At 41.4% G+C, this 15,166-nt stretch overlaps 1 protein-coding gene across 3 annotated transcripts; it reads left to right on the top strand.

The window, feature by feature from the left end:
- The first annotated feature begins 1,973 nt into the window (after nt 1-1,973).
- On the top strand, nt 1,974-13,647 carry tmem268 (transmembrane protein 268). Of its 3 annotated transcripts, XM_080295826.1 has the most exons (10): nt 2,017-2,212; nt 4,860-4,998; nt 7,898-8,128; nt 8,492-8,586; nt 8,663-8,770; nt 10,110-10,262; nt 10,348-10,458; nt 10,904-10,993; nt 11,177-11,383; nt 12,504-13,647. In XM_080295826.1, exons 4-10 carry the CDS (start codon nt 8,524-8,526, stop codon nt 12,663-12,665), a joined length of 894 nt encoding a protein of 297 aa, XP_080151952.1. In that variant the 5' UTR covers nt 2,017-2,212; nt 4,860-4,998; nt 7,898-8,128; nt 8,492-8,523; the 3' UTR covers nt 12,666-13,647. The 3 variants fall into 3 exon arrangements, with proteins under 3 accessions (XP_026012837.2, XP_080151952.1, XP_080151951.1); XM_026157052.2 differs by lacking the exon at nt 7,898-8,128 and having other exon boundaries at nt 1,974-2,212; XM_080295825.1 differs by lacking the exon at nt 7,898-8,128 and having other exon boundaries at nt 2,019-2,212; nt 10,381-10,458.
- The last annotated feature ends 1,519 nt before the right edge of the window (nt 13,648-15,166 follow it).

Here is a 15,166-nt window from a genome sequence, read left to right as displayed (position 1 = left end):
AGATCTTCACACGTGTGAATCCATATTGACCCACAGTGGGGTCCTTGGACCTTATGAGTTAATGTGTAACAGTCGTTCTGAAGTTTTAGCTTCTTGCAACTACGGATACTGGATGCCTGTGCTGGCATTTCTCCTGCGGTGTTGCTATCAGTGTGTGAAGAGTGGGAGAAGAGGGCAGCACATTGAACACATTTTATAAGTGGTCAGAAACGTGTAAATAACTCATGAAAGAATAAAGTTATGTTGAAACCAAGCACACCATTGTTTTTCTTGTGACATTACCAATAAGTTTGATGTGTCACATGGCCCTCTTCCAAACAAAAGTTGTATCCAAGATGGCTGACTTCAAAATGGCCACTATGGTCACCACCCATCTTGAGGAGTTTGCCTCCTCACATATACTAATGTTTCACAAACAGGACTTTAATATCACCAACCATTCCCATTTTATTATAGTGTATCCATATAAATGGCCCACCCTGTATATATATATGTATATATATATATATATATATATATATATATATATATATATATATATATATATATATATATATATATATATATATACATATATATATATATAAAAAAAAAAACACCCAGCACGCCCCTGCGGGCGGTTTATCCTTCAAGCTCGGGTCCTCTACCAGAGGCCTGGGAGCTTGAGGGTCCTGCGCAGTATCTTAGCTGTTCCCAGGACTGCGCTCTTCTGGACAGAGATCTCCGATGTTGTTCCCGGGATCTGCTGGAGCCACTCGCCTAGCTTGGGAGTCACCGCACCTAGTGCTCCGATTACCACGGGGACCACCGTTACCTTCACCCTCCACATCCTCTCGAGCTCTTCTCTGAGCCCTTGGTATTTCTCCAGCTTCTCGTGTTCCTTCTTCCTGATATTGCTGTCATTGGGAACCGCTACATCGATCACTACGGCCGTCTTCTTCTGTTTGTCTACCACCACTATGTCCGGTTGGTTAGCCACCACCATTTTGTCCGTCTGTATCTGGAAGTCCCACAGGATCTTAGCTCGGTCATTCTCCACCACCCTTGGGGGCATCTCCCATTTTGACCTCGGGACTTCCAGGTTATACTCGGCACAGATGTTCCTGTACACTATGCCGGCCACTTGGTTATGGCGTTCCATGTATGCCTTGCCTGCTAGCATCTTGCACCCTGCTGTTATGTGCTGGATTGTCTCTGGGGCATCTTTACACAGCCTGCACCTGGGGTCTTGCCTGGTGTGATAGACCCCAGCCTCTATGGATCTTGTACTCAGAGCTTGTTCTTGTGCTGCCATGATTAGTGCCTCTGTGCTGTCTTTCAGTCCAGCTTTGTCCAGCCACTGGTAGGATTTCTGGATATCAGCCACCTCCTCTATCTGCCGGTGGTACATACCGTGCAGGGGCCTGTCCTTCCATGACGGTTCCTCGTCTCCCTCCTCTTTCTTGGGTTTCTGCTGCCTGAGGTATTCACTGAGCACTCGGTCAGTTGGGGCCATCTTCCCAATGTATTCTTGGATGTTCGTTGTCTCATCCTGGACTGTGGTGCTGACACTCACCAGTCCCCGGCCCCCTTCCTTCCGCTTAGCGTACAGCCTCAGGGTGCTGGACTTGGGGTGAAACCCTCCATGCATGGTCAGGAGCTTTCTTGTCTTTATGTCAGTGGCTTCTATCTCCTCCTTTGGCCAGCTTATTACCCCAGCAGGGTACCTGATCACGGGCAGGGCGTATGTGTTGATGGCCCGGATCTTGTAACCCCGGCGGAAGGGGCTACATGAATAGGATGAGGGACCTATGGATATATATATATATATATATATATATATATATATATATATATATATATATATATATATATATATATATATATATATCAAAATGAAGCTAGTTTTTCTCAACGGGTCCCTGCATGAAGGCCATGAGCCTCTTTCTAATGCTGACAGGTTGAGCTGAACACCACACAAACCACATTCCTGCAGTCATGAGTTTGGGCTGAGCTCAGTCACGAGAGAGAGAAACAGAGCGAGAGAGAGAAACAGAGAGAGAGAGAGGCTGAGACTCATTCGTGTGATAGAGGCATACGCTTCAATTCTGTGTGTGTCTGTAGGACCATCATGTGGTAATTCTCTCGATTAACAGGAGTTATGGTAGGAAGGACAAAGGGAATACAAAGATGACAGCTTTGGTGAACTGATGGAGTTTCATCTGAAGTTCAGGTAGGACATGTTTAGTCTTGCTTTGGAACTCTCACGTGTACAGGTGTCAGGAGAAACAAAATAACTTACAGAGGAACTTTTGCGCACAAAAAAAATGCGTAGGAGCAAAAATATTCAACCATTGTCATCGTCGAGGCTTCAGTTTAACGTCAGGTTAAGGATACACTGTTTAGTTTACGAGCAGGCAAAAAGGATGTGCAGTTTGCAACACCGGACATGAAAACATGATGCATTGTAAAGATAACAGCTGGGTGTTTACTGATAAAGCCCTCTGGGTGGTAAAAACATGCACCGAGTGCAAGATACAGCCTGCCTGCACATGTGTGAAATGTGTCATTCTTTTTCTTCCCCATCCTCATCTGCAGGTGCAGTGTAAGCAGGCAGTGATAAACTGTCTCCATGCCAGTACTGGCATTGTTAATAAGGTCTAACGTTAGACCTTATTAACAATCAAGGAAGTGAAAATGAAAGTAAATAAAGTCAGAATGAGAGCAGTGAGGAAGAGGTTAGACTTCAATAGGTTAGACACCGACAGTTTAAATTTCACACTTAACTGCTAAACTTTGTTTCCAACGACAGCCAGGGAGAGCTGGTTAAAAAACATTTAAGTTCATTACTTTTCTTTTATTTGACGGTCAGTTTTGGTGCTGGAGAGGGATCTGGTTCAGGTGTAGTGTCCACAAGAAACCTGTGTCTCCTCTTCTTTTATGAGACAGCTTCTCTGCTATGGCATTTTTGCACGTTTGCGTGCAACGAACGAGTTTTATTTTGGTAAAACTCCAAAATAATCACAACAATGTAATTTCTCAACAATTCAGCCCATTTGTTCTGCCTCCGTAAGCAGATATTGTATCAGTATTGCACAGTAGTAACAGCCCACATCCCCGAAAGCAGAAGTTAAAGTTTCCTGCAAGGTTGCAGACTTCTCACAGTTAACTGTAAATGTGTTTATTAGCGATAAAGGCCTCTTTAAGGTTTTTTTTTGTCCCTGTTATCGTTATGGCTGTGGTTTCTTTAACATATTTAGCTTTTAGCTTTAGCTTTTTAAATTACTGGTCACAGATCGACTTTGGGTTTAGTTTCTTTTAGTTTACTTACAGAATACTGCAGTTTAGGGGAAACATGAGCTATACATGTGCACCTAAAGCTCTCATAGAGTTTATTCAAGTGGTGCAAAGATGTAGGGATCCATGGACTGCTGAAATGAACATGAAATGGAATGAGAACCTTACCTTATATGCTACATAGTCACCCTATAAAGGCCTCAGCCTCCTGTCAGATCAGCATTTAACACCTTACTAGTACTTAGCTGGGCTCACTTTTTATCTTCAGCGCTGCCATTCTGGATTCTGTGAACTGGTCCATTATCCAACCATTAAGTGATGGATACACTGTGACTGTTAAAAGGATGGATATGGTCAGCAACAATAGTCTGGTAGGCTGTGGTGTTTAAACTGTGCTCACTTAGTACTAAGGGGCAAAGTGTGTAAAAAGAAATGACACATCCACCATGCATCCTTGATGCGAGATTGGATGGCTCCACGCTTTTTATACCAAATTTAGATCCTACTATCTGAATGTGGCAGCAGAAATCAAGATTCATCAGACCAGGAAATATTGTCCAGTCTTTTTACATCCAATACTGGGAAACCTGTGAACAATGTAGCCTCGGTTTCCTGTTCTTAGCTGACAGGACAGGTATTCTGCTGCTGTAGTCCATCTGCTTCAAGGTTTGACGTGTTACATTTTCAAATGCTCTTACCTGTTATACCCACTGGTGATTTGAATTACTGTTGCCATTCTCCTCTGACCTCTGACATGAACAAGGCATTTTCACCACCAGAAGTACTGCTCACTGGATTTTGTTTTTTTATTTTTCAGACCATGTTTATGTACCTAAATGCATAAAGGTGCTGTCATATGATTGGCTTATTACACTTTTGTGTTAATGAACAGTTGAACAGGTGTATCTAACAGAGTGGCTGGCATATAGAGACTAATATACATGCTTTTCTCTGTGTTGGAGGACTGTGTGCTGCATTTGTAACATTTGACTGATGTAACTGATCATCAAGGTGATGTAAGAGTAAAAAAGTTCAAACATGCATCTAATATACAACATGCATAAAACTATGCAGCGCTACTGTTTATGTAAAACAGTACAGCTACACTTTTTTCAGGTGCTTGTCAAGTTACTTCTAGTATGTAATCAATGCAAAAGTGATTTTAACTTTTCCAGTCATTTCTCTCTAATATATTGACATGCCCATGACTCAGCTCTCTGCGCAGTTCAGTACTGATAGTAGCTAAATATTTTACTTCCTTTGGTTTTGTGTGTACCGTCTTGAAGTTCCCCTTTGTTGGGACTCATACACTAGGAAAAGAATAAATGAATGCATTCCTCTTTACTTTATCTCTTATCATGACGTGCTTCCTCACAAATGTGTTCTCCAGGCTTACCAAACAGTTTCCCAATGCTATTCATACTGGCAGTCACAACCTCTTACACGCACATGATTTTCTTTCTGACTGTCTTCTTGTGATTCTTGCAAAATCGTGCATGACTCTGCCATCACATGAGCCAGAGGAACTTTTAAGCTTAACAGTTTAGATTTTTTTTTTTTAATTTAATTGTTTTGTTCTTAAGGACACAATGACCCCCGAGATGATGGAGGACAGCAATGGAGTTTGCCACATAGTGGAGGAGAGGGAGGGGGACGTTCAAATTCAGTACTCCAGACCTCATGCGCGGGACAGCATCAACAGCAGACCTGACTGGTCGAACGGTAACTGCATTTTTTATTGTATGTATTTGATAAACAGCTCTTCATTCATCACATCCTTAGTTCGGTTTTTGTGCATCAAAGATCAGCTGCTGATGGAAGATGAATTTATGGCATATAGCTTTTTATGCTGATTTACTGGCAGTATTGTTTTGCAAGTTGACATTTGTAGCTTGTTAATGAAATGAATTGCCTTTTTACTGCGTCTGTTTGAAGGAACAAGGCTTCTGGTCTCAGTATGAATCAGGATGTTTAGCTGTTAGATATAAAACAGGAAGTAGGATAAATAAATAGCAAAATCTTTGTGCCTAACCCTGGCCAAAGTGTAGCCTACTAAGGCCTATGGTGTAGAGAAATAATTGAATCAATTCATTTGGATTACTTTGATGTTTCTGCTTCTTTTTGCTGATACAAAACAGTCATGAGAGCATTCTTAACAGTGTAGGAAACCCTTCATCCTCTGCAGCTTGTGCTACCTGTGGTGCAATTTGATTTTCTATTTATTCGCTTCCCGAACCTCTCTTTTCATTCCTACACCTGGGACAAGCAGATATACCTTCTAATGAGACCTAAAAGCCGAGCTGCTTTTTTAAACCACCTCAGTGAGGTTAAATGTTGGACGTCACAGCAGTTTCTGAAACAAAGTACCACAAATGTTATTGTTCAGTCCCACAAACTGAGAACTTCTCTTGGGCATTTGAAAGCTGCCAGAAACATGAGTGTTCACTTCAATTCAGGCCTCATGTTTGAGTCTCACGTTAAAAAAAAGTTCTCCTAGTTAGAACCATCTATAGAATTAAAGCTACACTTTCACACTCAGATCTGCAGAAAGTCGTCTATGTACTTTTTAAGCCTGGATTATTGCACCTTCCTGCCGTCTGGCAGGTGCTTGGCATCTTACTGGATACTTCAGACAGCATCACATCACCCCCATCCTGGCTTCTCTCTGTCGGCTCAACGGATGAACTGATCTAAGAGTTTACTGATCGCTTTTTTAAAGCTTGTTTGGGTCTGCCTCCGAGCGAGGCAGCAGAATAACTGACCTTGTATGAGCCTGCTCGAGGCTTCAGGTGGGGCTTTTTAAGTGGTTCAAAAGGTTCAAATCTAGAGACAACCCTCAGCTGTGATGTGACCTTTCTGAGGAGACCATCCTTCAGAATTAACGGCTTCTTTTAAATAGCTTCTAAAAATTCATTTCTATAGACTTGCTTAGATGTGATGCCTTTTATCATCCTTTAGCTGTCTCCCTAACTGCCTGCCTCCAGTCTCTTTAAATATGTTAATATTTTTTATTCTTTTGTGTGTGTTTGTGTGACCTTAATCTTTGGAATTCATTTTAGTAGCCTAGATTTCCAGTTCTGTCAAAGCACTGGATTATTATCAAAGCTGTGTGTTTTCTACCAACTGATCTGTTGAATTGGTTGCAAATAACATGAACAAGCTGATAAATCATATTTAATAAAAGCCAAATTGGGTAATTCATCTCACACACTATATGGAGAAAAGTACTGGGCTTTGAATTCAGGTGTTTTCAGGTGTATACGACCAAGCACCAAACATGCAGTCTGCCTTTAAAAGCATTTGAGAAGGAATGGGTTAACTAAATCAGAGCGTGGTGCTGTAATAGGACGCCACCCCTGCAACAACTCAGTTCCTGAAATTTCCTCCTTCTTAGATATTCCACAATCATCTGTTATTTGTGATATGTGACGTGATAAGAAGTGGAAGCTTTTAGAGATCACGGCAACTCAGGCATAAAAAGTTACAGAGCTCGGTCGCTGCTGAAGTGGACAGTGTGGAAAAGCAGCCAACTCTGTGTTGGCTCAATAACTGCAGAGCTACGAGCCTCGGCTAGCATTAACATCAGCACAGAGACCGGGTGCTGGGAGCTTCATAGCGCAGGTTTCCATGGTCCAGAAGCACCTGTAGATGTAATGTGTAGGCAGTTTTGCCCACATAGTGCTTTAGTCAGACCTACACTACCTTCCACTATGATTATAGTGCCTGTTTCAGTTCAGAGAAAATATTAATGCAACAGTTGTGTAAAAGTTGAAAAAGCGAGTTAAAATCTCGTTCTTACTTACAGACTGTTTGCGTCAATCTAACCAATAATTCAAGAACTCTCTGGATGGATTGTTTGCAAGTTGTTTCTGACTCTGGCCTGTTTCAGTCTGTGATCCACACGCGTGTGTTTGGATGTCTTAATACATTTTTAAGCTTTTTAGCACTAAAACAGAAATCATGGTACCACACTGAGTGCCCTTGTGCAGGCTTTTAAATACAGAGTGAAAGATTTTGGGTATGCAACACATGCTTACATGCAGTCCACGAATTCAACAGCCCAATAGCAATAACATTATTTGTAGGTGCAGTGCTGATTGGTTATAAAGTGGGCTTGCAAAGGAAGAAAACTGCATCGGAGATTTTAAAAAGCAGCACAGATCTGACTGCAGTGGGCAGTTTTCATTGTTTTTAGCACTGAGTTTCACTTCACTAGTTCTTTTGACTGCACAACTTCTGTGGTCTCCTCAGCAGCTAAAGATCCAAAAACAGACAAACCAGAGTAGCCCACAGGCAAACTGACACTGCCCCCATGTGACAGTACACAGCGACACAGACAACACACAACCGTGCAGATTATTTCAGTGCAATAGCAGTGATCATCATCCTTCAACCTAACGTCATTCCTTATTTTTCCCCTCACTGTCCACGCCCCATCTGGAGTGGCTCCACACCCAAAGAGACTTTTGAAGCGGTGTGTGGGAGGCATTATGATCCCAAAATAGTTTTCACACATACTTGATCTTGATGACATGTTTTATTTTCATATATTCTTGGTTTCCTGTGACAAATGATTGAATCACACATGGCACATTTTAAACCAGCACAATCATTCTTACAGCTAACAGAGACGCTCTTTGAAACGAGGACAAAAAAAACCTGGATTATGCTCTCGTGGAACTGCTTCTGCACTCGCCTATTCAAACCTGAAGTGTGAAATTCCTCCTGCGCCTTATAATGAACCACATACCAGTGCTGGGACTGTTGTGCCAGGAATGCTTCGAGCCTGCACGCTTTACCAGAAACACATAAAGGCAATTTTCACCTCTGAGCACAGTTTCCTCATTTCCTTGTAAGTTACACAGTGTTAGATTTTATTTATGTTCTGTAAAGGTCTCGGATTAAAAAGCCTGCTCTAAATCTGTGGTGCATATTTTAACCCCACAGCTCATCCTGTGGCTACTTTTCTTAAAGTTGTTTGTGATGACTAACACACCAGAGGTGGACTGAGGTTTTAATGACCTACATTTAACAAAGGTTCACTATTGAAATCAGTTGATCTTTACGATTACTTTTTGGTCTTCCTTATTCTCATCGCATGCACACTGTCAGGTGTTGGTCTGTGATGTTTTTTGGTTTATGTATATGGATGAAATGAAATGAATCAATCAATCGATTCAAAGGTTTTATTTCCATACTCTTGTCTTTCTCTCAGGTCAGTGTGTGGCGTCAGTGCCGAGCTGCTCGATGCTGTACCCCAGCTTTAATCTGCTTCGGTGCCGTGCCAAACTGGAGAGGGAGGGCTTCCAGGTTAACACGCGCACACACTGAACAGCAGCACGTTAGAGATCTTTACCAAATTAATTTGTTTGTTTCACGATTTTAGATTCCACGTGAAGACATGGAGACTCCACTGAAAACAGCTCTGGACGTCCCCTCGGTCAGGAGATACATGGTTTTCAACTCGGCTCAGTTTCATTTTATAATGGCGCCGGTATGATGATCTTTCTGTTCTCCATTATCACTTCCTGTGTTTATTTTGTTTGTTTTCAATATTTTTCTTTCGGTTTTCATTCTTTCTTTGAAATGTTTTTCTTGTGCAGGCTGTTTCTGGTAGTCAGAGTGAAAATAGAAAAGAGAGCAAAACAGACAAAGATCTCCATCAATCAGTTTGAGTAAATTCTGCACTTTCATCAAACCTCCAAGGTCTTGACTAACTGGATAGACAGGAAGTTTTCACAGGCTCATTGTTCAGAGGAATTCCCCTTAAAGGCTGCTACAACATCATACAAAGAAATGCGGAAAAGTTACACAGATTTCAGGTTTTATAGACAGTGTACTCTCAAACAATCCCGAAAAAAACAAAACAACAATATTTATTTATTTTTTTAGTTGAAACTTTTAAATTATTTAACTAAATGATTTTATTGTGATTATCTATGTGCTTTGACTTATAATCTATTAAAATATCCATCAAAAGTATACCACATTTACTTTATTTCAATTGACTTTACACTAGTTCGGTATTAAAAAGCATTGTTCTTTATTAAATATCCAATACAAATAAATCTTCTTGTTTAGATCCAACTTTGCAAGCCTAAGCTATGCTTAGAAGAGGCCGTCCCCCGGCTACCCTTACAAACAAACTACACTTGTTCAGTCTTTTTCTGCAACATTTAGACTCTGATATGTAGCTCTTGGGGGTTCTTTTTTCTCTGGCCATTGCATGTTTGGATTTGCTGGGTCATCCGGTCCTGGAAGACCAGCACAGGACTGCGCAGAGTTGTGTGAAACAGTTGTGTAGTTTAGGTGACATATGGCAGAGAAAACAGGAAGTCCTTTCATTTGAGAGTCATGAATAGAGTAATTGCCATGATTTCAGTGTTTTTGCTCTGGCTGTAAGTATTGAGTGAAAAACTGTAGTTACTAATTCTTTTATGTTTATCTAGTAATTAATAAACAGACTAATAAGTTTGGAATTCCAATCAAAACAAGCATCATTAACACATCTCTGTGGGTTCTGGGTAAATTTGAGGTTTTTCATAAGAAATCCTTTATTAATAACTCTGAACAAACATCAACAACAACAGTAAAAATCACCCTTTTAATGTTCCATTACCAGTCACACAGAGGCAGAGTGAAATCCAGCTAGACTTAAATTCGAGCAGAGTTTGTGCTCAGCGAAGATGCAAAAACATCAACGTTCTTATTCGCTTAGTTTCACTCAGTATTTTCACAAGTGGGTCCGCCCTACAGTTTTGAGAACCAGAATATTTAATGGTTTAGCTTCACAGCTGACACTCCTAAAGCCTCCTCCCCTCTGCTTCCACCAGGTGCTGTATGTGGTTTTGTGGTGTGCGGTGTTTTCCACCCTCCACCTCTACATCACCGTTAGCGACTACTGGGTCCTCTGTCTCTCCGTCAGCCTGATCTCCATCGTCCTCACCACTGCCGTCATCCTCATCCTTCACTGCAGTAACAAGGAGGTAAGTCAGCTGTCACGACATGCCAGTAAAGCCAGTTTTGACACAAGTCTGACCCTGAACTGATTCTCAAACCATTCTGTGTCAGATCAATGTGAATTTAGATATTCGGTTGGTCCAGGTTAACGAGATGCTGGTGAGACACAAGCTGCTGGTGGGCGTGGCTGACTGGGTGCGAAACTGCACCGGAAACATGAAGGTTAGTTTGATAACATCAGTTCAAACTGGCAGAATATGAAGCTGAGTATGGGCTGTTTCATACAGTTCAGGCTACCAACTTCCATTTCATTCATTTCCCCCTTCTTTGTTTACAACCTGCCAAAGATAAATACACAAATACAGAGATGACTGACGATTCAGCACCAATGACAGCAAACAGTCAGACAGAAGGGAAACGGCCAATGAGAGGAAGTAAAACCTTTAATTGACCTCAGCGGAAAACATTGTGATGTGGAGGAAAAGTGTGCAGGATAACGATAAAGGTTTAGGAAAAGTTCACAGGAGTAATAATATTGCATGTTGTGGTGCAGGGCATCTTCCATGCTTTAAACAGATCTATTAAAATGAAATAATGTGGTGATTAATAGACATCAGTGGTCCACTGAAGCTCGTGTCTGCTGTCCCCTCTCTGTGTCTCTCTGTAGCTGTACTTCGTGTATTGGGACATGTCCCCCTGTTTGAGGGCGCTGACTGAAACTTTAGAGGAGCTCAGCTTTGCGACGACTGACACTCAGGTGAGAGAGTCAAGTACATCTGTCGCCCGGTTTGTTCTGCTGCTGCTGCCGCATCGATTTTTCTGGAGCTCCGCTGTTTGCCCTCCTTCCAGATCGATAGAAATATAACTCCAGGTTGCCGCAGGAAACAAACGCAGACATTTGGTCTTTAAAATGATAAAATCGATGTCTAACTCCCATCAGAAAAAACTGAAGAGCAAGATGTCTCACTTCGTCCTGGTGACCAAAGTGTCGGCCGGAGAATCAGATGCGGAGGAGCAGGACTCCGATGAGCAGACGCCTCTGCTGGAGAATGGCAGCGCAGCCAGCGGCCGATCATCCAACCAGCAGAAGGACGCCACAGCCTCCAAAAACTACAGCCTCGTCCCCGATGCAGCTTTACCTTCTCAGGTGAGAGACATGATGGTCTGGGCGATAGTAGACCCACGTTAGTCATATCAGCAACAGATCTATCACATCTGGCTGATCACAGATGTGTGCAGCTTCACGGGGCACTAAAATCAGAGCTGAAGCGTTCTGCTTTTCATTGGAGGAGCAAAATGGCTTCTGTTACCAAACCTCACAAGCTTGTTTTATATCGTGGGTCACATTCAGCTCACTTTGATCTTAAATGGGCCGTACCAGTGCAAAGAAGTTTAACTACACATGTAATCCCTGAGTGCGGTTTCAACAGGACGTGTCAGTTTTTCTCTTTGACAAAGACATGCTGCTTTTGTGAATAAAAAGAAATCTGTCAGCACGACTACTTGGGCTTAAATTCTAAGAAATGAATGGGTAAAACAGCTCAGTAGTGGCTCATTACCCAAACTGTGTTTTTCCCCCCTCTCTGGTTCTTTCTTGGTTCTTGCCAGATTCTAAAAATAGGTAGAGCCTCAGCTGAACAATACACAATATACTGTATTACACCATGTCATTATTTATTCAGCGGAAATTAAGCCAAAAGCAGTGAGTGAAAAACTGAGTATGTGCCATGATTCAGTAGCTTGTACAGCCATCTCCAGCACACGTGCAGCTAGCCAGTTGGATGTGGGGTGAGCACCTCCTTCTTATATCAAATAGTCACTGAAAAATGTGCCACCCAAAAGAAGAGGAGGGCAAAAATGTTTATTTAGATTTGTTTTTAAAGTTGTTGTTTTTTCATGTAAAGGTTTAGGAAATATTAGTGTTTGTGCCTTACATTCTTTGACCCACTTACCCACCACAGGTGCTCAGACTCGCTGATGATCAGTCAGTCGAGTGCATTTGAGCAGCAGCGCCTGTCTGCTGATTACTGTTGCACTAGACATTGCACTAGTATTTTCAGTTAATGAGCATCTGATCGTTTTTATGGCTACGTTTATATGACTGAGACCTTAATAAGCCCCTTGTTTCAAAGTGTAGCCTGCAGAAAAGGCTTAACTAATCATTTCAAAGCACATTTAAGATTGCATTTTGATAGTTTCAATCCCACCTCGCATTTTCTCTCACACACATCCAATATCTGCTTATGTCCTTGTTTTTATCCTTGCAGGCTAAAGCCTACCAGCTCCTCATGACCTACAGTGCGGCTTATGTGAAGCTCCTCGTGTCTGAAAGGCTCTCAGGATCATCACACCACAGAGGTCAGAGAAGCCACTGCACCACAGCCCCCATCTGCCTCTGTCAGTACATCAAAACAAAGGTCCTTCAATAACAACCAAAAGCAAACCAGAAACACAGAGAGCTGCTGGAAACTACACAAACTGACATATGGGAGAATTTTTCTCAGGAGGCATTATGGATCAAGAACATTTTGATTCCCAGAAGGACTTGTTTGGAGCCTCAAACTCTTCATTTCCTTAGTTTTAAGGTTATCGCTCTCTTGCTGCATGTCAGCTGCTGTTTTCTTGCCCGCTCTGTTTGCACCAGCTGGATGTTTACTCATTTGCACGCTGCCAAACGCTGTCACTGCAGAACACAGGTCCGTCCAGCTGCTGTAAAACAATGTTTGTCCTCCCGTGTGCATGGCAGTCAGCCGTGGCCACTGCTTACTACTGTTTAAATTATTTGTACATATATTAAATACAGGTTATTATGACTTGACACACAGTATATGTATATATGCGTTTTTCTCAAGTAGAGTTTTGAGGCACTTGTGCTATTTCCATATTATGTTACTGCTCTGTCTCACTACATTACTCAACCCTAGGCAATCACACTTTGTAATTTTAGTAATTGTTAAATTGTTCTTGCAAGTCCAGACAATCACATATTCCACACGTATTAAAACCTATCCATATTTTTATCAAAAAGGCTCATTTTGCTGTTTTTTTTTTTTAAAGAGTTTTGTGGGATTGAGTTTTGCATCTTTGATAGCTTAGACCTTAGAGGGTAAATATTTATATTGTGATACAAAAATCCCAGTTTTTAATAAAAACACAGAAACAAGCACTGGTATGTTGCATGGTTTTTTTTAGGTGTTTTCTTGTAATTCACTGTAGAAAAACTTGAAAAAGTGCATTTGGGGTAAATTTAAGGGTCATAAAACATCGATGGCTGCCTGTGACAGGTCTCCTTCTGACTGATGAACAGTAAATGAAAATGATGAAGCAATATGTATGTATGTTTGCCTTTAAAATGCATTCAAGCGCAGTATTCGATTGAATAAACTTATTGTGCTGTTGTAGACAAGGACACTAAGCCTGTCGAGTGATTTGTAGACAAAGACACAATGTGTGAAGGGAAAGTGATGTCAGTGTGTAATGAGCTTTGTTTTTTTCATCCTGGCAAAAAAATATTGTTTTGTGCTTCTACACCTGCGGTTTTACTTCCCAGAATCCATCCTGAAATATTTCCAGACGTCGCCCATCAGTCCTGATGTTGGGGCCGGGATGACAGCCCAGCGAGAGAGCAGCAAGATGACACAAACACAAACAGCAAGACAGCCAGCGTGGCCAACACGGGGGGGAAGCTGGGACCGTGTGATAGAGGAGAGAAGCGTGCAGCGTGAGGCCAAGTTAAACGATCTCAGAGACACCGGCTCTCCTCAGGAGGCTAAACGACCATCTGTGATCCTGCACACACGGGCTGGCTCGACTCCCACCTTTTCCCTCCAACCTCTTTTCTGTTGGACAGAGACCTCGCACCATTTAAAGAGGCAATACCACAGATTTTAATGATTCTTATATGCAAAAAAGCAATATAGAAGAGGTTTCAAATGCAAAGTGACAAACCTGTAATAAAAGATCACTAAAAGAAATAAAGTATACCAAACTTTGGGTAATAAATTGCACAAAAATGCTAGCGCTAACAAAAATGATACTAATTAAAACTCACATATGAAAACTGATATTTAATTCCTTATTTTAAATTCATGAGAGACTTTAATAAACCCTCCAAGGCTTTCAGGCTTTACATGAATAATTTTCATAAAATGTGAAATCAGTGCAAGATTCTCAGAATAGATGAATTGCATGGAGGGAAGATGTAAGGTCTGGAATTCAAATAGCCTATGCTGAGATCAATAAACAAACAATAAATACACATTTTTAAACTGGTGCAATATCAATAACTATGTGCGCAATTAATTATAGTAGTGTTATTGAAGAAAAGAAACGGACCAGTAAACAAATAAAAAGGCATGAAAACTACCACTGGAAAAAAGTGACCTGTTTTCTAAAATGTAAGAAATCTTCAAATGAGGACTATTTATGGACTTTATGTGAGGGGGGCCTGACAGACATATGTACATAAAAGCAGTTCATGAACACAGAAACTGACGGGAAAGAACGCATAAGTCTGGGAAGGAACAACAAAAGGGGAGGTGATAAAATATTTGGGTGACTTACGTTACTTTCTGGTCTCAAGAGAAAGGAACTAATTGAATAAGTCCCCACTAGATGAGGGCATGCAATGTACTTATTTTCTTGGGTAAATTGTTCATTCTATTCAGTTCATTTTAAATGTTAGCTTACTTCTGATCCATTCACTAACTCATCTAAGTCTTTATTTTATGCCAGCAGATGGTGCGTTTCAGTCACAGCCCTCCTTTTCACCCACTCATTCTCCAAGTCTGTAACTCTTTTGGTTTCTCGCGGTCAGGTTAGTGAAATGAAGGAGCTGAAATCTGCTTTGAGATCTGCACTATTCAGGTTGAAAGTAAAGTCGGGGAAACCCAGAAGCATACTGGTTCAGACAGCAACTAAGGGGAACCAC

This window comes from Astatotilapia calliptera, chromosome 22 (assembly GCF_964374335.1).
Source record: "Astatotilapia calliptera chromosome 22, fAstCal68.1, whole genome shotgun sequence".
In the NCBI taxonomy this organism is placed as follows: domain Eukaryota; kingdom Metazoa; phylum Chordata; class Actinopteri; order Cichliformes; family Cichlidae; genus Astatotilapia; species Astatotilapia calliptera.
Note: the sequence above shows the minus strand (reverse complement) of the source record. Positions and strands in the feature narration are given on the sequence as shown.

Coding starts and splice junctions, on each gene's coding strand:
- tmem268 (XM_026157052.2), top strand. CDS start 4,866: ATGACCCCCGAGATGATGGAGGACAGCAATGGAGTTTGCCACATAGTG. Junction 4,999..8,491: donor CAGACCTGACTGGTCGAACG/GTAACTGCATTT, acceptor TCTTTCTCTCAG/GTCAGTGTGTGGCGTCAGTG. Junction 10,263..10,347: donor TTCACTGCAGTAACAAGGAG/GTAAGTCAGCTG, acceptor ATTCTGTGTCAG/ATCAATGTGAATTTAGATAT.